This window comes from Carassius gibelio, chromosome A22, assembly GCF_023724105.1.
Source record: "Carassius gibelio isolate Cgi1373 ecotype wild population from Czech Republic chromosome A22, carGib1.2-hapl.c, whole genome shotgun sequence".
Taxonomy (NCBI): domain Eukaryota; kingdom Metazoa; phylum Chordata; class Actinopteri; order Cypriniformes; family Cyprinidae; genus Carassius; species Carassius gibelio.
The window spans coordinates 16,802,591-16,823,827 of NC_068392.1; the positions used below are offsets into that span (position 1 = coordinate 16,802,591).

At 37.7% G+C, this 21,237-nt stretch overlaps 1 protein-coding gene across 3 annotated transcripts in view; it reads right to left on the reverse strand.

Moving 5' to 3' along the window:
• Positions 1–6,218: 6,218 nt before the first annotated feature.
• The window catches only part of LOC127942407 (poly(rC)-binding protein 4), a 73,467-nt gene continuing 58,448 nt past the window's right edge, over positions 6,219–21,237 (reverse strand). Inside the window, exons 9-15 of one of the 3 annotated variants that reach the window (XM_052538103.1) lie at positions 20,465–20,539; positions 18,251–18,322; positions 14,764–14,805; positions 14,470–14,548; positions 12,623–12,675; positions 10,127–10,296; positions 6,219–8,394 (exon numbers count right to left, since the gene is read on the reverse strand). In XM_052538103.1, coding sequence (XP_052394063.1) covers positions 8,061–8,394; positions 10,127–10,296; positions 12,623–12,675; positions 14,470–14,548; positions 14,764–14,805; positions 18,251–18,322; positions 20,465–20,539 — 825 coding nt within the window. In that variant the 3' untranslated portion in view covers positions 6,219–8,060. Of the gene's footprint in view, positions 8,660–10,126; positions 10,297–12,622; positions 12,676–14,469; positions 14,549–14,763; positions 14,806–18,250; positions 18,323–20,464; positions 20,540–21,237 lie in introns of all 3 variants that reach the window. The other 2 variants (XM_052538105.1, XM_052538104.1) reach the window with 2 other exon arrangements.

Genomic DNA, 21,237 nt, shown 5'->3' on the forward strand with positions numbered 1-21,237 from the left:
GTCAGTAAGCGGCAGGTGGCCGTGTGGTTTTTGGCGTCACATGTATATGTTTGTGACATGCCTTCCGTATCGCTTTAGGCATTGTTACAAGACTACAAAGAGAGCTGCTCAGCGCTGTCAGGAGCTCATGGCCCTGTCTCCCAAATCCACCTCGGTTAAGGTAGAGACGGGCAGGAATCTCGCAGGAACAGTTGTCAGCTGTTTTATCCCGATGAGATAGCGGGTGTATTTTTAAAGAATGAAGCAGGCACAGTGCTGCCCAAACATTGTTCGCTCTTATTGGGGATGGATGAATCTCTCAAAACGTATTGAGAACATGTTGCACACTGTAATAATATACATACTACTGTTCAAACGTTTGGGTCAGTGAAACTTTAAAAGAAGTGTCTTATGTTCACCAAGGCTGCTTTTATTTGATGAAAAAAAATACAGTTAAAACAGTACTATTGAGAAATGTTATTACAATTTAAAAGGACTGATTCTTATGGGAATATATCGTAGAATATAATTTGTTCCTGTAATCAAAGCTGAATTTTCAGCATCATTAATCCAGTCTTAAAAGTGCCACATAATCCTTAAGAATCTTAAGAATATTACAATGAGAAATCATTATAATGTGCTGATCTTACGCACAAGAAACAATTATTATTATTAGAATTAGAATTTATGTTGAAAACAGTTTGACTGCTTCATATTTTTACTTCATTTTTTTTTTTTTTGGATGCTTATTAGAAACATTTTGTAACTTAAATGTTATTGTAACTTTTGATTAAATGAACGCATCCTCCAGGAGTAAAAGTATTAATTTACAAAAATTGTACTGACCCCAAACTTTTAGATGGCGTTAAATTGTTTTAATCATAATTTTCATGAAAATAGCTTCCATAATTTTTTTTATTTCTATTTTTCTCAATGGCAGTTCTCTTTAGATCAAGATACTAGTCATTTGATATGTATTTATTTGCTCTATTGTTTATATATATACTTTCCCTATTATGGTAATGATTATTTTTTTTTTATTTTCTTTTAATGTACAATATAAAGGTAGTGTTAAATGTATAAATCAGAATATTTGAAAGTAAAATATGTGTTTTATTTATAAGAATTTGGCGGGATGAAATGTGCCACAGGTTTTGTGCTGTTCACTCAAATGCTTCAGGTGAGTACTTCAAATTTAAGAAAACTCATTAAGCAATTGAAATTTAGTTTATTATTATTTTTGTACAACAGTCTAACATTTATTTATTTATTATTTTAGGTTGCCTTAGGGGAAGTGCAAGTATCCCATCTCTAATTAGTAATAAATGTTAATGAAGAGCATGGTTTCCAGCAGGGAGAACATCAGAGGGGAGCTGTTTGAGCTTATGATACAGCAGCTTCCATTGACAAGCAAAGGCAGCCTATAAAGCAGTTATTAACGGCAATTATGAAATGACGAATCAATGAAGTTGTTTTATGATTACGATTATTTGCAACCAATCAAAAATGTGGAAAAATTAAGATTTTTTTTTTTTTTAAGAAAAAAACAATTTAAAATGTGTTTTCTATTTGAATATATGTTAAAGTGTAAATTACTCCTGCCTTCAGCGTCACACGATCCTTCAGAAATCATTTTATTATGCTGATTTGCTGCTCAAACAATAAAAATTAAAAAAGCAACATTTTATTAGATATTTATGTATGTATGTATGCATGCATTTATTTCTGAAGGATCATGTGACACTAAAGACTGAAGTAATGCATCTCAGGAATAAATTAAATTTTGAAATATTACAATAGAAAACCGTTATTTTCAATTGTATATATTTTACAGTGTTACTGTTTCTTGTATTTTGAAAGCAGCCTTGGTGAGCAGAAGAGACTTCTTTAAAAAAACATTAAAAAAACGTAATTATTCCAAATTAGTGTGCAAAGTAATATATAGTTTTAAACAACACTGTTGCTAAATAATTTAGGTTTTATTATGCAAGTAAACAACAATTACCTGAAATGAATTTTTAACCCTCATTGCTACCCATCATTAAATGTGCACAGATACCAGCACAGCTGTACTTGTTTTTTAAGTGTTGTTCTCTGCTGTTATTCTCCTCCAGATGAGCGGCTCCAGGCTGACAGATGGTGACGGGGGTCCAGCTGCTTCATCTCCTCCTGTTTCAGCCCCTGATTGATCCTGTTTTCTGATTGTCCTCCTGGACCATCAGGGCACGCGCGGCCCTCTGGGACGCCGCCAGCGGAAACTTCAGAGGCCTTTGATACGAGGTGACGAGTTTGATGCTATTGGATTGAGGATCACTATTTCAGGGAGGGAGAAGATGAGCAGAGGCACACAGAAATGTCATTCAGCCTCCACAAGAAAGCTTTAGTCCTTCAGAAGGGTTGTGTTGAGAAGCAGGACATTCAGTTGTGCCTTTCACAGTTTGTTTTGCATATAGTGAATGGGGAGGCAGTTTGTACATGATGTGTGTATGAATGGCTTGATGAATGGGCTGTGTGCTCAACGGACCGTCGTGAATCTCTCATGAGACAAATGTTTAATCACTTAACACGCAGACCTCTGGCATTAGATTGCCTGTGCTGAAAACCCTCATTGTGGCTGATTGTAGGATTGCTGTGTAAGTTTCAGATACGCCGGTGTAACTCAGTCTCATAGACGCATAATTACAGGGACTAAAAACCAACCCATGCGCCGTTTGTGAAGCTGTATCGATCCAAATAATCGTTGGGAGGGACAAAAGTCAGTTTAAACTGCATTCACTTGAACATTATATAGTCCATGCACAGTATTTCCTGTTGGAACAGGAAGTACGGGCTGAATATAGATGAAGCCTTGACAGGAAAGAGCAATCTTTCATAAGAAATTCACTTTGTTTATTTAAAGAACGTTTACCTCTCAAACATATTAATAATGATTGCAAACACTGAAAACGAAAGTCACAACGTATTAAATAATTGGTTTGCCATATAAATCCCACTTTCCTCTTTACTCAAGATTTGAAGTGTGTGCTCACATCACCACACTGCGAAAATAAACTCAACCCATTAACAGGTCACCAGAAAATAAATTACTAATACACTTCATTGCCTTCGATCATCAACTTTTATTATTATAATTTTTTTTATCTTGGAGAAATGTAGGCTATTAAGCAAACCTTTAATTTTGTGATGAACCAGACCATGTCCATAATGAAAATGACTTGCAATTATGTATCCCATGATGCCTCTTGACCTGGTCTTGGACAAATGAATGGCTGTGTGTAATACTGAAGCCTAAAGGTCACTCTAATGTGACGGACATGAAGTATATCACAGTAACAGATTCGTTGTAACAGTTTGCAAGTTCATCAAGGATGTCAGTATAACCAGTTAACGTCTAGTTGTTTTTGTCATAAACCTTTAATAGTTAGGCCTCAAACATTGTGACCATTGTGAATATGCATCTTTTTGTAGAAGATTAATCTTCTCGTTTACATCATTCCACAGTAAGTTTTTTTTTTTTTCGTTGGCTGTACATTACATGAACTGTGAGGTTCTGTTTGGCTCATGAATATTAATTACAATATGGGCGGGGCTGTTGGTTTGCCCGACCAATGTAAGATGAGGGGAGCGGTCATTATATATACTAATATAGTATTTTGAATTAGGTTTTGTTTTTATATTATCATTTTACACTATATATAGTGTAAAATGATAATATAAAAACAAAACCTAATTCAAAATACTATAATATTAATACTATAACAACACTGCCAAGGGCAAATCCAGGTGTAAAGGGGAAATAATCCATCATCTCAAGAATGTTTTCGTGATGGAAACTGGAAGTTTTGTTTGCTATGTTAATAATAGAAGAACTTGCATTTTTCTCCCTCTCCATTTTTCTTATTACGTTCAAAATATTGTACAGGCTTTTGTATTGCCTCTGGGGAAGGTCACAGTGGCCCTAAATAATTATGAACAGCTTCAGGCTAAAATACACTCTAGTTTCCATTTAATGTGCCGAGATGAATTTCAGTTTCCTCTGAATTTGAGGTTTTGTTTTTACCCCAAGTACATGGCACGGAGCATGTGCTTTTATCCGCATGCCAAGCCCACTGGTGTTCAGCTCCCACCACAGTCAAATGGCCATCACCATATAATTAACAGCCTCCGTTTCCAACTGCTTTGTCACCAGATTGTCTTCAACTTGGTAAATTGCAATTGTTATTCCACTCACTGGGTGTACAAAGTATTTTTTGCATAATTACTCTTGTAAAAGTATCCGTCTCAGGTCGTGGACATTCAACATCAATGGAGGACACCAAACCTGGCATGATTTGTTGTTGTTGTTGTTTTTTGCGCAAGATGTCACAGATTGTCGCGTGTGGGCATTGGCGAGCTCCTTTGTGAGAGATGTAGACTGTGTTTAGGCTGTCATTACACACACCCCACCCGTTCGGGACAGAACACCCCGCCCGCAAGAATTTGTTTGTGTTTGAGCAGCTGCGGCGAGGTGTAAGCTTTATTCATAGACTGCTTTCATCTCTGGCGTCGTTGCATTTGGTGGTGTGATGGCAAACCGCCACGGGCGGCACTCTCAGCCCAGGTTGTGCTGGGATAGTAAGATAGAAAGGGCGGCTGATGTGTCAGCATGTTATTATAGCGCAGTATGTTTATTATACACATGAATTTTGGCTATCTCTATTGAGATTCAGCTGTACTAGTCTCAAGGGGCTTTTCCTCAGAAATGAAAATACACCGTCTGCACTGAGTGACACAACAGAGACTTGCTCAAACAAAGTGGGATGTCTTATTTTAGATTGCTTATTTTAACGGCCCACTGCGCGATGGCTTTTTAATTAGCTTTTGAGAGGATGCAAACCTTGTAAAAAATTAACGTTGATGTTGACAGAACAGGCAAATCCTCTAATGACTGTGTGTTGGCATTAATACTTCATAACGAATGCAGAGAAAAGCTTATTTGAAGATTTGATTTCTAACGTAAGCATATTAACCTTTCATGACGGATGTAGCGTGAGTTTAGAGATGGTAGACGCATCTAGCGAACCATTTAGTGTAATTTCAACGGCTGTTAAAGGAATAGTTCTGTTCTGTTGAACATTAAAAAGATATTTTAAAGAATCTTGGAAACCAAACATCTGCTGGTAGACATTGATTTCCTTGATGTGGAGAAAAAAAAATACAATGGACGTCAATGGCTACCAAAAACAGTTTGTTTACCAACATTCTTCAAAATATTGATCATGTTCAACAGAAAATAAAAATTAATAAAGGCTTGGAACAATGTGAGGGTGAGTAAATGATGAAATTATAATTTATGGGTGAACTATCTCAAAAATGTTTAATAATCAAATTCATAATGAAGAACAACAGAACTTTGCTGTGTCGTACTTTCATGATGCATTCCTCAAACTACTACTTTTTTGTATATATCTTTATATTTTGCAAATAAGTTGCAATGCAACAGTGTGACATACAGCAACATATTATGATGTAAATTATGAAAATGTCCGGAAAAAGAAAAAAAAAAAATATTTTTTTTTGATGGATAGACTTCGTTCTGTCTGTTGGCTGAATGTGATCTAAATTTGAGCTTACAGTTAGTTTTAAGAAAGGGGTACGGTTTAAGCGGACAAAATGATTGGAGAAGTATGGCATTCATCAGAGAGAAATCTGTTGTCTCTCTGGAAGATCAAGTCATGACATTGTGATTTAAATTTTAGGGAATTTTTTTAAGGTCAAATAATTTTTTTTTTTTTTACTAAACCTGCATAAAATCGTTTCCTGTAAGATGCATTTTGAAAATACATCGGGTCCATTTCTATTTCATAACGACTTAACATATACTGTTTTAATACTTTCTAAGCAATTAATTTCTGAAGTCTGATTCAATTATGTCATTCACAGTATCTTTTGCTTGGGATCCAATTTTGGCAACCTTCAACTCAGAAATTTGATTTTGAAGAAAATGGATGTCGTAAAGTATGCTGATTTTACCATAGTTAAAACACACATTGTACCTTATGGCTTAGTGTCAATTGCTGGTTTATTTGAGGTGTTAAGTTCAAACTCTTTTCAAGTCTAAAGTTCCAATTTTTTGAAGAAAAAAGACAAAAACAGACTGTATTGTAAGCCATTGTCACTATCCCAGAAATCACACACGCAGCTATTAATGTTAATGTTGTTTCATTTCACGCAGCTGAGAAACGACAAAAGAGACTGGATTACGTTAATACAGTATTGTTTTTATTCCTTTGTATGGCATTGATGAATAAAACTAAAACAAGAGTTGCATTTATGCCAAGGCTGACAAACAAATCCTCATGTGAATCCAAAAACAATCGCATAATTCAAGCATCTGAACAGTTTTCAAACCATGTCCAGCTATCGTGGAATTATCGCGGTGAAGTGTGATGGTGCGTGTCATAGCCACACTGTGTCATTTTGTATAGAGTGTGAAAGGGTGGTTATGTGTTAGGCTTTGGAATGGGAAATATGGATATAATATAACATATATATTCATGTTACATAGCATGGTTCATATATTCGAGAGCATCATTGTCCTTGTCTTGGGATCCGCCTTTCCTGATAGCCCTTTCCCAACGGTGGTTTATTTAGGGCCATCTAAGAAGCATGACATAAGATACCTTGCTGAACCGCCCGCGAAATGTTTTGCATAGACGCCAAGTTAAATTCATGCAAATGAGTATGGGAAAGACATTTGAGAAGATCTAAACAAAACAAAAAGAATAAAAAATTACGATAAAGAAAAAAATGACAAACACGAGTCAAGGTTACACTACATCTACCAAGTGAGTGAATCGTGAGTGGTCACATTCAATTTTTAGGACGCTAGGTTTAGAAAAATAAGTGTGATTTTATTTCTATATTTTTAAAAAACAAAACAAAAAGTCAGTCCACATAATATACTCTGTGATCGAGCATAATTGTTACTGTAGCTACACTTGAAGCATGTTTATGTGTAGGTCTGCTATATGTCTATATTTTTGTATTTTCGAATATTGCTCTTCTGCAACACTGCCTGATTTAACGCCATCAACAAAGCGACCTATGCATTACCTATCTTTGCTAGTGTGCACGTGTGAGGGGCCAAGTAAACATGCAGCATTCATTTCTGACGAGGGCAGTCACCATGCATAGTAGTCATTTTATACCATTAGAAATGGTGAAAGAAACCCCCTGAAACAATATTGTCCATAGTCTGCCACAGCTAGCCAAAGTTTAGAAATGAATTTGCTAGCCGTTTCATATTGGGATATTTAATCACACCAGAATTCACCGTTTCACCATACACTTCCCATTGAAATTATAGAAACTCACTACTAATTAAACATATCTTGTTTGTGGTTACTTAGACGTGTGTCTTTTTCAGGACGTATGTAACCACAACTGAATGGAAGAGATTTGAAAAGGTTTTTTTTTTTTTACCTGCAGCCGTTACAGAAAAGCAACAGTAAACTGTAAGAGAAACACTCCATACAATAAATTAAATCAAATAAATAACATTTCAAGACGAATGTGAACAAAACGTAAAAATGTAACGCAAAAGCAATGTTTAGATCAGTTGTCATTTTAAAAACATTTCCATTTTTCATATTTTGTTTTTAATACATCATTTAAAGATTTCTAAAAAAAAAAATCAGGAAGTTGTATACAGAAGCATTCACAGACATCATTGTATAAAAGCTGATACACGAGATTAGCATCAGTCAACAGTGTTCTACTTTATAAACTCTTTGCGGGAATATTTCGTTATCATCAATAAATAAGAGCTGACAATAAACGTGTAAAGATTTCGGGAAAATAGGAGATTAGGAATAGTCTATGGCTTTAGCGGCTACCTCGGCCCAAAAAAAACTAAAACATTTTAAAATGTATGCGATTATTTTCCTACAGTTTTTCAGGACAAGCTATCAAACCAAAAAGAAAATAAATTTGGTACTGTCTGTTTCTACACCGCTACATCAGGCTAGAAGAGAAGAACCTTAAAGTATTCCTCTCCGATCGTTGTATCGGAAACAAAGGAAGTACTCGGTAGTTCCTCTTCAGTAGGGTGCAAACTTCTGTCGCTCTGGTTTCTTGATGCCGTTGGCAGAGGAGATCTTGGCGGTGTAGGAGGCCAAGGTGCCATGGGCAGGGGCAGCAGCTGTGGCAGCCGGGGCCGAGAGTGCCAGGAAGGGGACAGATTTGATTCCCAGGAGGCTGGAGAGGGGAAGGGTATAGGGGGCGCCCAAGATTGGAGCATGGGGCAGGCCGCCCATCGCTGCCAGGGCTGCGGCAGAGGACGATGCATGGGGAGCAGTCTGGGTGAAGCTCATGTTGAGGTCTACAGGGGTCGACATGGAGGAGGACTGGGCAGTGGATTTGGCGGTCTCTAAACTGTACGAGGGAGGGAAGGAAGGAGGTGGAGGAGAGGAGGGTGGAGGGACAAGGGAGGGGAGCCGGATGGAGAAGGGTTAGAAGGTTAAATAAAAGACATGTTAAACAAAAATTGAGAAAAAACAAAAGAAAGAATCAAAAAACAGAAACCAAAAATCATAAGAGAGGTGTGTTTTGCTGGTGGTTGCAACAGATTATTTGAGGGGGGACCTTGGCACTCATGGGAAAGGAGCTGTTTAATTCAGGGTGATGGCTTGGGTTGGGGCTTTGGGAAAAGAAACAAAATGATTTCAATTTCAGTAGCATTTCCTTTTTTTTTTAGTCGTCAAAAAGATGCATTTGCACCAAGTACCATGTTGACAAATGCATGTAATGAAATGTGCTCTGCCATCAATGTATATTGATGGCATATAACTGATTTCTCAGGACATTACCAAGTAGGGGGTGTGTTCAATATGCAGAACGCTCTGATGCAATACATTGAAACGAGACGTCTGTCTCTGAGGAAGTATTCTTCGAGAGTGACACTGATTGGGGGCGACGTCTCCAGACTTGATCCAGGACATGAATAATCATGTTTGATTTTTAATGGCCTGATGGAGCTGACTCATTAAGGAAGTATTCTGATGCTTGCTAGAGTGCCTTCGGTTGCCGTCACTTGTCAAAGACCAAAATGATAATAATTTAACTGATGAGAAACCACTAAATCAATAATATTAAGACAGAAACAAAACATCAAAAGCTTTCCCAAAATATCTTGAAACCAACATATTAATCTTTTTTTCCATGCAGGATGCCTGAGTAACATTTTTCAAATAAAATAATGAGGGGCTTCTCAGAATAAGTTTTACATTCTGCACCGGTCTGCTTGTTGAACACACACCTGAGACAAGCATTAATATTTCATTCAAGACCCAATTATTGCTCTCTTGTCGACTTGCCGAGTCATAAATGCTAGAAAAATTTTATTATTTTGCACGACACTGCATCTGTTGGAAATCCTAATTTCTTTGCTAGCCAATACTGAAATGCGGGAATAAACAAAGAAGCCACTCATTTGGAGTGGTGTCCAATTCTGTTTCCTCATTATTATTCATTAATGCATATGCTTGGGTCCTATTCTAGTCATCTTTTAGTCATTGACTTGAACTTTACTAACAATATTGGTTCGAATTGTTCAGATTTTATTATGAGTGTTTAGCTAATTCCTTGTGTTAATTGAAGAATTTTTATAAGCCTGGGTAAAGAACAAAACTATTCATTTTGTTAAAATTAACAAATGAAATTTTGCCCCATCATTGATGGAGAAGTCCTTGCTGAGGAACCGAGCTGTCAGGAATTTACAGTTTTCTTGCCTGACACAACATTTGATCAAATTGCAACCGCATAGATCTCGTGGGAGGAAATTTGTCTTTCTATGAAGCAGCCAAAATACTCTGCCTTTAAGCTCTATCAAGCTTCTGGCTTGAAACTTAGCCAATCCCTCAGCCTGGCTTCTTTCTACCACATCTCCTTGCTTTGTAGTTGTGCAATGAGTTTACTCAAGAGTGCTTCTTTTGGCCAGCAAACTGTGGACTGGATAGGCCCTTGATTGAATATTCCCACAGGTTTTCACAAGGTCTCCTACTTCAGGGTCGTCTATAGCATTATGGTGTAAACTATAACACTGAAACAATGTGGTTAAGTTCAAACACCCTGGATCTGTCATGATGGGATGGCTTCCAGTGCTTACCAGGATGTGATTAGATACTGGGCCAAGTTGATGCTGATTGGAGAGCCTGTGATGGTGACGTGTCGGTCACTAGTGCTGTCCATCTGACTGCCGATCTTGATTTGAGCTCCTGACACCTGGCGGATCTCGTTGATTTTTGTACCCTGTCTGCCGATTATTGAACCAATCAGCTGTGAAGAAAGAAAAGACAAATACGTTGAATAAATATGTATACACAGTTTTTTCACTGGCACTATTTCTGTCTAAAACAGGGGTGTCCAATCCTGCTTCTGGCGGGGCAAAGTCCTGCTCAACATATCAAGGTGTCCACAGCTTGAAGGAAGTGGACCCAAGGGGGCTGAGTGACCTTAGGGCTTGGTGTCAAGTTTAGACAATGACAAAGGTGAGTGACCCCAACTGGGATGAGTTAACGGTTTGTCATTCAAATGACTGACAGCTAGCCTTTTGTCCACTCCACATCTCAGCCCCCAACCCTCACTTTGAGTGTGATTTGGATTATGTGGGCAAGAATTGCTCCACAAAGCATTCCTTTCCTCACAAGTCATATGAACGTCAAAGCTCCTGATTTGTCGCACCGCTCTCCCTGGTGCCCAGGGGCTATTAATGTCTCAGCTGATTGTGGCTAAGTGCTCGTAGTCGAACACCAGGTCTCTCTGCCACCCTGACGTAAAGGACTCCAGCATGTCCTCTGCACCGCACCACATATTTGCCCACTGATATCCTTCATTTTTAGAACTCGATGAATTCTCCATCCTCAAGCAATATATCAACGAAACCAAGTATCGACACCCACACAACCTCTTCCAGCCGTCAAGTTTACCAGTTCCAAACAAAGACTTCAGTTTGGTCAGTTTTATTGATTTCTTTGTATCAATTAAAATAAAAGTTGCAAGCTAGGGGTCAAAGGTATTTAAACCCTAGTCAAGCTATAGATAGGTATATTTAAGAAGAAGGTACTTCGTTTTGGGAGAGCATGGACACATCTGCCAGCTAAAACTGCTTTCACAGATGGTTTCTTCCACCTCTCACAGGGCAATGTCTGAACAGGTAGAGTTATGGACCAACTGTATCCGCTGGCACTGCTGCTGTGCTCTAGAGCACCGATCTTATCCCAATCTAATTGTGACGTGTTCCTGCTGATTTAAGGGGATGGTTCACCATGAAGAAACTGCTCCTCTAGAGAGAAACCTGATTGCGAATGATAAACAACTTAGGCTGCCAGGCGTTTGATGTCTGTTTGATGTCGTCGTGCCTTGGAATTGCATTGCTGTGAGGGAATTTCAATAATACATGCTTTCCATTGCTCTGTTTATGGCTTTATGCAGGAATATGAATATACAAGCATGTTAAATCAGCCCTTGATTGGAGAAATGGGTGAAGCTCCTTTGAAGTTTATAGTGTATGCTGAGGTTTAGAAATGAGGTCTAGCACCTAATGAATGCATTCAGGAAGATAAGATTTATTTGAAGCTGGTGTCAACGTGATAAGAGCTGAGTTCATGTGCATCAAGGTAGTCGATGACTTTGCTTGTACAGAATCCTTCAAGAATCACTCTAGATAATCCATCCAATCAGTTATTACAGCTGTGCAAGAAATCAAAAATGCATATACACTATATAAGCTTCAAAGTAGAACAGATGGCTTGTATAACTAAAATATTTTTCAAATTGCAGGGCAATAACTACATTTACTGACAACAAACGAGACAAAATAAGTAAGGAGTACTTTACATAAGACACATAGTCATGTACACTACAATGATTTTAAGTTTTTTTTTTTTTTTTTTGAAGATTAACTGTTGTGAGACTGGGGAAAGTCAGATAATACACAAACTTGTCATATGTGAACAGCACTGGTTTTACTAAAAACTGCCGCCTTACTAGTTGGGCATAAAGGCTTAAAATAACAAAACAATGGGAGCTGAATTTTGTATAGGGTATGGTCATGTCCAAGTCCATGCCTCGGCCCTTTGCCAGTCGATTAATCCAATGATCTCAGGGAGACGTGGAGGCGAGAGGGAGCCCCAGTCAGCAGGCATGAAGGGAATGTCCCATTGGCCCCTGGGGTGCGGGGTCTGTACCACAACCTAGAGCTCTGACAAAAGGCTCTGGCTTTATTTACCATCTCTGTTTTGACAGCAGAGGAGTGCTAAGCATTTCAGACGCCATTACAGGATTGAACTGGGTCTTGTGAAGCTCTTCTAGCAGAGCAGGGGGTGGACAGAAAAAAAAAAATATATTAACACAAGTCGGTGTGTTTGAAAGAAAAAGTTTTAGGATTTCTATATGGCCAAAGTGTGCCATGAGAGGTGCTCTCTAAAAAAATGAAGAACCAGGCTTTCTAGAGAAAGAACTTAAAGTCTAAAATAAATATCTGACCATCCTCAAAAATTTAATAATGTATCCATAAACATTATTACTGAAGCAAAAGTGCTGCTTTATGGAATAAAGTAGCATGAGTAATGTAATACTTGAGAAAATACATTTTTGCACTTACGTCATTTGGAATGAGAAGTTCTTGTGATGCTGTATGGGAACTGGACTCGATGCCTATTGGAAAAGGAATAGGTACCAAGTTAAACAAACCATAGGATAATTTCCTTGCTTGCTTTTTTCTTTCCCTTTATTTTTGTTCAGCTTTTTTGTTCTTCCAGATTTTACAGAAACTCCTCGGAACTTGTGGACAAGAGTAATCTTAGAATGTGTTTTCACCCATCATGCACTGTGTATTTTCTTTCCCCCTTTACTGTTTTGCATGTTCATTGTAAATTACAACCCAAAGGAAAAACACTTCAGGTTATTTCTACACTGATGCAATGAAGTTACAGCCATTCAAAAAGTCAAGGGCTGTACCAAACCAGTTTCATTAAACCAAATTGCAATCTGTTTAATCGTATCAACATATGGTAGCAACATTAGCTCAACTTCTGGCATGAGTTTGGGCAGGGACTACCTGAAATTGCTTTCGAAATTATGTGTGGTGCATACATTATAAAGGTTTTTTTTCAACCTTGCAACCCTGGAAAAAAAACAGGTTATACCAGCCTAAAGTGGTCAATCACAAGTTCCCATTAGCTTAGCCAGGGTGGTTTACCAGGATACACTCAATCCTTATATCCCTTTAATCACTAGTCAAACTGATCAACCCCTTAGACTGTTACCTCACACAGTACTAAATGTATAACCCTTTTAAATTGGCCTACTATAAAATAGCCTTTTAGCTTGAACATAGGGCTATTTGTGACCCAAAATGATATTTTGTGGATCAACGTTATGCCACTAATGCTATGTAGTGTTCTCCTATCTGTTAGCAGGATGCTATCACCTATCCGCGCATATCTGAAACCGAGCTAGTCTGTTTCTCTTTTCATCCACTTCCTGTCTCAGCAGGAGGACCAGACCCTGCAGTGATTCCCAGCCCAACAGGGGCCTATTTAATAGGCTGAAACATTGCCTTGACTGATGAGCTTTTTACCTCAGACATAATCGAATTCCCCAGCCATATCATGATAGGATGTGCTCTTGTAGTTTTAGCGGCAGGGGGTAACTATTACATTTGTTTCGACCACTAAATTCCTCAAAGGGGCTTTTGATTCTCACATTTGCACCAAAAGTGCTTATTTACCATAATATTCAACAGTCTGTTGGCTTTAGAGGGCTTACACAACAAAACCTTTGACAAATGTTCGCAATCTTCAGAAACTTGAAAGACATCACTGGATAACTTGGGGTGGCTGTATAATTGGATGTCTGGTTCTGTGCAAGGAAATAAAAGTGAGGGAGCAAGAAAAGGAGAGAGTCCCTCCTTTTTCTTTAGCTGGACATTTGTCACGGCTCCGAGAAGCCCCAGGAGCTGACTGTGGAGCCTTGTAAAGCTTGGCCCCATTTTTGCAGCTGTAATCTGCATGTGGCGTATGCTCCATGGAGCTCAGGTTATTACCTTGAGCGAGGGTGGCCTCTGGGTCTTTGGGAGGTCTGTTTGAATCCATATACTTAAGCTTGAGGTCTCAGGTGGAGTTGTGTCACATCCACTCTCACTGTACGCAACGATTTAGCACTGCTAAAGCAGACTTGTGCTTATTAGTAAATGTTCTCTCTATAAGAAGTTTCGTCCTACTAGAAAAAGACTTAAACTTAACTGAGTTTGAATTCACACTGTTCCTGGCCTTTGACAACATAGTCAGATCACATCAACACCCTTTTACTAATTCCTCTGAACCATTAAAAGGGGAATCCTGTTTGTGTGACCAAGGTGGCAACAAGTTGATTACAGTCTATGCCACTGTCTAACCCATGATTTGTGTGATCCCAACCATTATCGTCCTCTTCAAAGAAAAAACATACCAGAGAGAACTTGGGTGGCTGTGGGCTGAGCCATTGGGGCAAGACCCTGCTGCATGGACAACTGGTGCAACTTGGCCAACTGAGATGAAAGAGAAAAGAAAAAATGGAGGAAAATGTCATTTAATTTGGATGAAAGGGTTTTGTTATTCCTATCATAATGCACAGCTGGGAATTGAACCATATAATTTGTTAAAGTGTAAAACAAGTTCATTCACTTCACAAAAAGAACGCAGAACTAAAGGAAGTTACGCAGTATGAAGGTGGTTTTCAGAAGTTCTCTCTAAAGCTTCTTACCTCTGAGTGTGGAATGCCGTATTGGTTTTGTACAGTATACGCCTGGAAAAGAAAAAGTGAGGAGTGTTATGCATCTTCTACAGAATCTCTGCATCCAAAAACAAGTGAAGAAGTGGGAACAAGTGATAATAGTGATCACCAAACATTTAAACATTGACATTTACTTCAATATGTTATTGGCTAACCATATAACGTGAAAACCATCAGTTTAGTTCACAGTTGTTCATTGAAGTGGGAAGAGTTACTAAATTAAGAATATGAGTTGATCTATAGAAATATTCCAATAACCTATCAACTTAAGATATAAACATCCAAGAGTTGTTTTCTGGTCTGTTGGCTGATTTTAGGAGGTGTTTTGGCACTTGTCAACTGGTTAGGCCAGAACTAGGGGGTCTCTGATCCCTCTAGACCACCCAGCAATCTTTATAATTCCAAAACTTTCTAAAGGGGACAGATGTGAAACTAGAAGATCTTTGAATCAAGTCTTCTGCATCAAAGAGAATGAGAAGCCAAATAGCCAGACGCAAAAGCTACAGAGAACGCTGCATGCTGTTCCCAGAGGTTCTCTTGCATAAGCCTGTTTAAAAGTTTAAACACGTGGAAGAGAGATGGAGAGAGAGAGAGACTGAGGGAGGATAAAATGGAAAATAAAATAAAAAAGATCAGTGATGCAGAAATGGCAGTCTATGTTGAGGAGCAACCCTAGTTTGTGTCTCTGGTAGCCAAGTTAATAAAAAAGATTGGTCACAGCTCTCAAAGCAAACATTGTTTGGGGGGAAAACATGACCCTTCTTTGTCAGGACAGATTTAGCTTCTCTCTGGAGGTGAGCTCAGAGTTTGCTACGTGACCGGCAATCCTTGCCCTTCAATGTCTCTGATAGTCTCCCATTTTGTTTTGCTATCTTTATTGTTTATACGGCTTGCTTCCATGGAACACAAAAAAGGGGTTTACAAACTAGAAGGTCAAGCTAAAAAAAGGAAAAAAATCGCAAACTGTGCTCTATATTCTAAGATTTCTAAAGTAATACAACAGCTTTGTGTGAGCGAAGTGCGCAATTTAAATTCAAACCTGACAATGCATCTGGATGGGTCATTTGAATAAGGAGAAGACTAAAGTTAGCATAAAATGTCATACAATGAAAATTCTCTATCTCTATTTTCTAAATGCATGCTCCCAGTATCTGTACGTTTTTTTTTTATTTTAATTTGATTTTATTTCGACTTTGTAATGTTTAAATTAAAATAACTTCTCTGGTGATGTATGCAGGACCAAATATTTAATTAACTTATACATCTGCCTCCACTTTAGAATCTCAACATTCAATAAAGAACCGATGAAAAGAATGAGTTCTGTGCACCACATTCTTTTTCTTGTCTGATAATTCATTTCATTTGGATGAACATCAGAATATAAAAGACATTAGCGATTTTAAGTAAATGATTATTGATGACTTAAATTTGATGTTAGAATCTTTGGACTATAGCACATAAGTCATTTTGACCTCTTTAATGGCAATTTCTTTCTGGAGCCTGATAGCTTTCAAAAAGGTCACTAGCAAAATGGAAAGGAACTGGAATTTTATTTGGGTGAAATGATTTTAAAAGCTTGGCAATATGTGCCTACCGGGAAAGGACTTAGGGTAGTGAAGGCGGAGGCGGAGCTTTCATAATTTAAGTCATTTCCTTATTATTTCTTTCCTTCCTGTCCTCCGAGCTCAAAATGCTTGTAAATAATGAAGAAAAGTATTAATCGCCTGGCTGAGCCACTTAACGCTGCATAATCCTTATGCACAAACACACACACACACACATAGTGCCATCATTAGCAAGAGTCGTGGTGATGTTGTCAGTCCCCTGTCTGCTGGCAGACAGCATTTATCTCCGCTCATTTAAGAGAATGTCAGTGCTCGGGCCTGGCACCCCGTCCTTATAGCTCTGGAGGCAGAGTGTAGAGTTTGTATTGAAGGTCACATGGTTCCCCTTTTTAGCCTTCACATCAGCATTAGTCAGAGGCGGCTGACACTTAAAGAAACAGTTCACCCACCAAAAGTGAAAATTCTGTCACCATTAATTCACTCTCAAAACACAGGATGATTTCAGTAATATTTATGCAGTTGTTTTCCATACAAGGAGAACAGGCAGTGACAAGGGAATGTCAATCTCCAAAAAAAAAGGGCCATACATTTTGTCCATAAAACTTCTAAAATCCTAAAACAGTTTTGTATGAGGAACAGACCATATCTTAGTTGTTTTACTGAAAATATGTGCCCTCCACCGTAGCTCTCAATCCCATCTGCGTTTTTCGTATTATATGCATAATGCCAGCAAAAAGTGACAACAAATGCCACTGGCTCACGTCTCATAAACAAAACAAATTTTGAGCACAAATTTGCACTCATGTGTATAAAACCAGCTTAGACATTCTGTTAAACATCTGTTCTGGGTTTCACAGAAGTACGAAAATCATACAGATTTGCAATTACATAAGGGTCGGTAAATGTTAATTTTTGAGGAAATATTCCTTTAATACACAATTAACAGAATTGGCCTTGATATTGAGTTCCTCCAGGCCATGATAAACTTTCTTTCACCTCTGTTTAAATGCTGACTTGGGAATGGGGGATGGGTGATGCAATCAACTGTTCCTGTTAATCTTCACAGTAAAACTCGCATATACACTGATAACAGTCTGCCCAGAAGACCTGAACATTAAGACGAGAGATTATCAGTCATTCACACCATCATAATATACTCAAATGAACTTCCCACAGCAGCAATGGAATTCTGTAACATCCAGAATAAATGTTTCTCACAGAAACGTCAGTGATAAGCACCAAAAAATAAAAATAATATATTTTTTTTTTTTTCACCCTGTAAATTAAACATGTCAAAGCGAAGTTATTTGCAAACTTGGGAGTGTAAGATAAAAAAAAAAAAAAAAATCAACTTACATTTTGGTCAGTTCCTCACACAAAATATGGATGCATACATTTGGTAATATGGTGCAGAATCTTTTTTTTTTTTTTTTTGAGCTCATCATAATTGTATGTATAAGAGCTACATGAAAATGAGGAAAAGTAAGCGTTTTGGGGTAAACATTTCTTTAAACCAGATACTTAAGTTTGTAAATATAATAGGACCACAGCCACAGCCTTGGGGAACACCCTATATTTAATACCTGTAAAGTTTACACAAATTTATAAAATCAAGTCACTACTACAAAAATCAATAAATTTGCAGTGGGTCGAGGGTAAAGCCATGCCTGAATGGAACATAACGTGGAAAAATTATCATGTCTAAAAACATTAGTTGCTGTATAGTCTCGCTCCCTTGCTCAAGTGGGGAGGACACTGGCTGCAACATGCGGCAAGAGGAATGACAGAGGGGAATAGAATTCCCATCTCCATGCAGGGGTGAAAGAGGCAAATAAATAAATAGTGGGAAGCATGGCTCCCTATGCTATCCATCATGGATAAATGATACTCACTTGCTGCAGATCCAGCCCTCCCTGAGTCATTGAGAAAAGCGGGTGAGACGCAAACTCTGATGTTTCGAAAACCTTAAAAAGGCAAATAGGGGACAGAGACACAAACCAAGGCTTCATTTGCATGTCATTAGTCTTAAGAATATGCATATGTTGTATGTATATTAGCGTAAATTTTGCTGTTACTGTTGTCATTACAATTGGGCGTGATTTGAATACAGACAGAAAAGTGTTAATGAAGAAAAAAGATGAAGCAATGAACATTAATTTCATTGTTACACATTAATCTTACTCATCATGGCAGACAGGTAAATATATCAAACAGATGATGTATCATAAGTACGCGCGTCGAAGTTTCTGCCAGTCCAATTACACCATTGGTGAATGACTTCACAACACTTTTAATAGTGTGGAATATTCATGAGCTTGATTGATCTTAATGCTGCTATTATTCATGCATAGGCGTGCTGATAATGAATAGCCGTGTCAACATGAATAAACATAACGGCCTCTCTACTCTCTTCTGGAGACGTGTTCGGGAATTATGTGAAGTGAATAATGGGGCAAACAATAGATTAAAGAGTGAAACAATAGACCTTACTCAGGGTAAACAGCGCACTTCATTTGATGGGGATGAAAACAAGGCTGTGAAGGATGGAAGCACAGTTTGCTCAAAGACCATTAAATCCGACAACTTAAGTAAGAATGGTTTTACGAACAAATTTAGTCAAAGCACTGAAAATATATCTTCTGACAAAACTGGGACCTACCAACACTTTTTAAACACAAATTTGTGTTTCAGGCTTTGAACATACTCAATATACTTCCATTCCAGAGTCTCATTTTCATTTGTGTCCAATTAAACCTGCCATTAAAACTGAATAAGGTCTATCGAGACGTTAAGAATTGCTTTCAATATGATAATGGCTGCATGACAGATTTATAATAGTGTAACCTAATAAAGAGAACTACATCTTAGATTAATTTATACATGTTTGCAATACTTAAAATTACTTCAGTTAATGAACACACAACAAACAGGCTTAAGTAATATTTCTTAAACGTAGATGGTCCCTACAAATACCCTTCGTTGATGGAAAGACGCGTTTTGTTAAAGGAAATAGAGGCAGCATTATGTCAGCTGTGTGGCGCTTTATCAAACTCTACTATATTAAGTCAACGAACATTAAGTATTTTCTGTGCACACGGCATATTTACATTTGGGTTTGTGTTTTTGGAGATGTTGATTGGATCTGCTTGATCACAGCACTAAATTATGGGATTATATTTAAGAGAATTAAACCTTGTTCACACAGGCATTTGGAAACCCTGTTTCTAGACTGATCTGTGCAAAAACAAACCTTACTTAACTACATTCAATACTTTAAAATGCATACATTCATACAGTTAAATACTGTAATCCTTTCAAGTTTAGCACCATGGTGAGAAGCCATAATGTACATCCACAATGACAACTTGCTAATTTCGTCTGTAAAAGAAACAACTCTCTTGGCATCGTGATGACACCTACGTCATGACTGTCACAATCGATGTACCAGACATTGACTATACTGTCTGAACAAATGCATTCCAATTTCATTCCTTGCAAAATGTCACTTTGGACAGCCAGTCCAGAAGACTGGATCTGAAAAAACAAATCAGATTGGTGAGCAGTGTGAACAAGGCCTTGAAGGAACATTGAAATGCTGTCTTTATTTGACTTGGAATATAATATATGATTTTTGGACCAAATTTGGGAATGTTTTGTCATTTTGTTGCTTGACAACTCAATCACCTTGACTATTTTAAGAAGATTAGCCAGGATATGCAACATTTCCACAGAAGGAAAAATTCATGCAGGTTTAAAACTATGGTTAGTACATTATGAACTACTCATTTACCACTTAATAACAGTGCATTAAGGGATATTGACTTATTGAAAATAGTTGTTTTAAAATAAATAACGTTAAAAAAGTTTATGGATGTGACTAAACAAAAACTACGGTCAAATTGACAAATCTTGCAAAATCCAACCCAACAGCTCAAAATATTAGTCAGTATTATCTGTTAAGAGATCTGATAAGAACTGGAGGTAAGGTAAGAAGACAGACTCACACAGATTTTATGTATTTTATAAAAATAAAAATGTTAATTTGTAAAAGTGTAACGCTTTGTTGAAAGAACCAGATATTTTGCCATTTTGATGTGCATTTTTACCTGATTTCCAGCAAGAAGCACCGTGCCTGGAGCTGGAGAGGGGCGGTATGGAATTGTAGCACCCTTTGGAGGAGACTACAAACATAAAATACAACAATTATGAATTTTAACTCAGGACTTTAGAGTTTCACCCTCAGTATTAATCTTTGACTACTCTTCTCAGCTCATTCGGCAATGGCGCTAAAAGGTCTAGAACAAGTCAAGGTTTCTCTTACCTAAGGCATTTGCAAAGTCATTTGCTCATATTATCTTAATGACTGGAAATGCTGACATGGTGCACAAATGCAACATTTATCGATTGGCTGTTCATTGGATCACTTAAAAGCATACCATTATCCTCTTACAGAAAGTCATTTGGCCAAATAATTTCAGAATGCTATTAATGTTTGCTCGTGATAACCTCAGATGGAAATCTTGCAATGGAGAAAATGTGCCCTGAGCATGTTTTCTTTGAGTAGCATCATCTCAACTCTGCCAGTCTGTTCAAACCTACATTTTAATATAAAAAGGAATAAAATACATTTACAAAATGAAGGTGAAATCACTCTTGGCCTGTTAGCCCTAGACAAGCTTTCATCTGGGCTTGAAGGACATATTTTATGAAATAAAGCACAAGTACACAGATAACTAACTTAACCTGCTCATGTGCAGTAATTCGATTAAGAGATCAGAAAAAGCCAAAGTGATGAAAACCCAGTGAAGCGCACCCCCCACAATTTCTCAACCAAACAAATATAATATTTTTAAATATTCATTGGGTGACTTTGCATAAT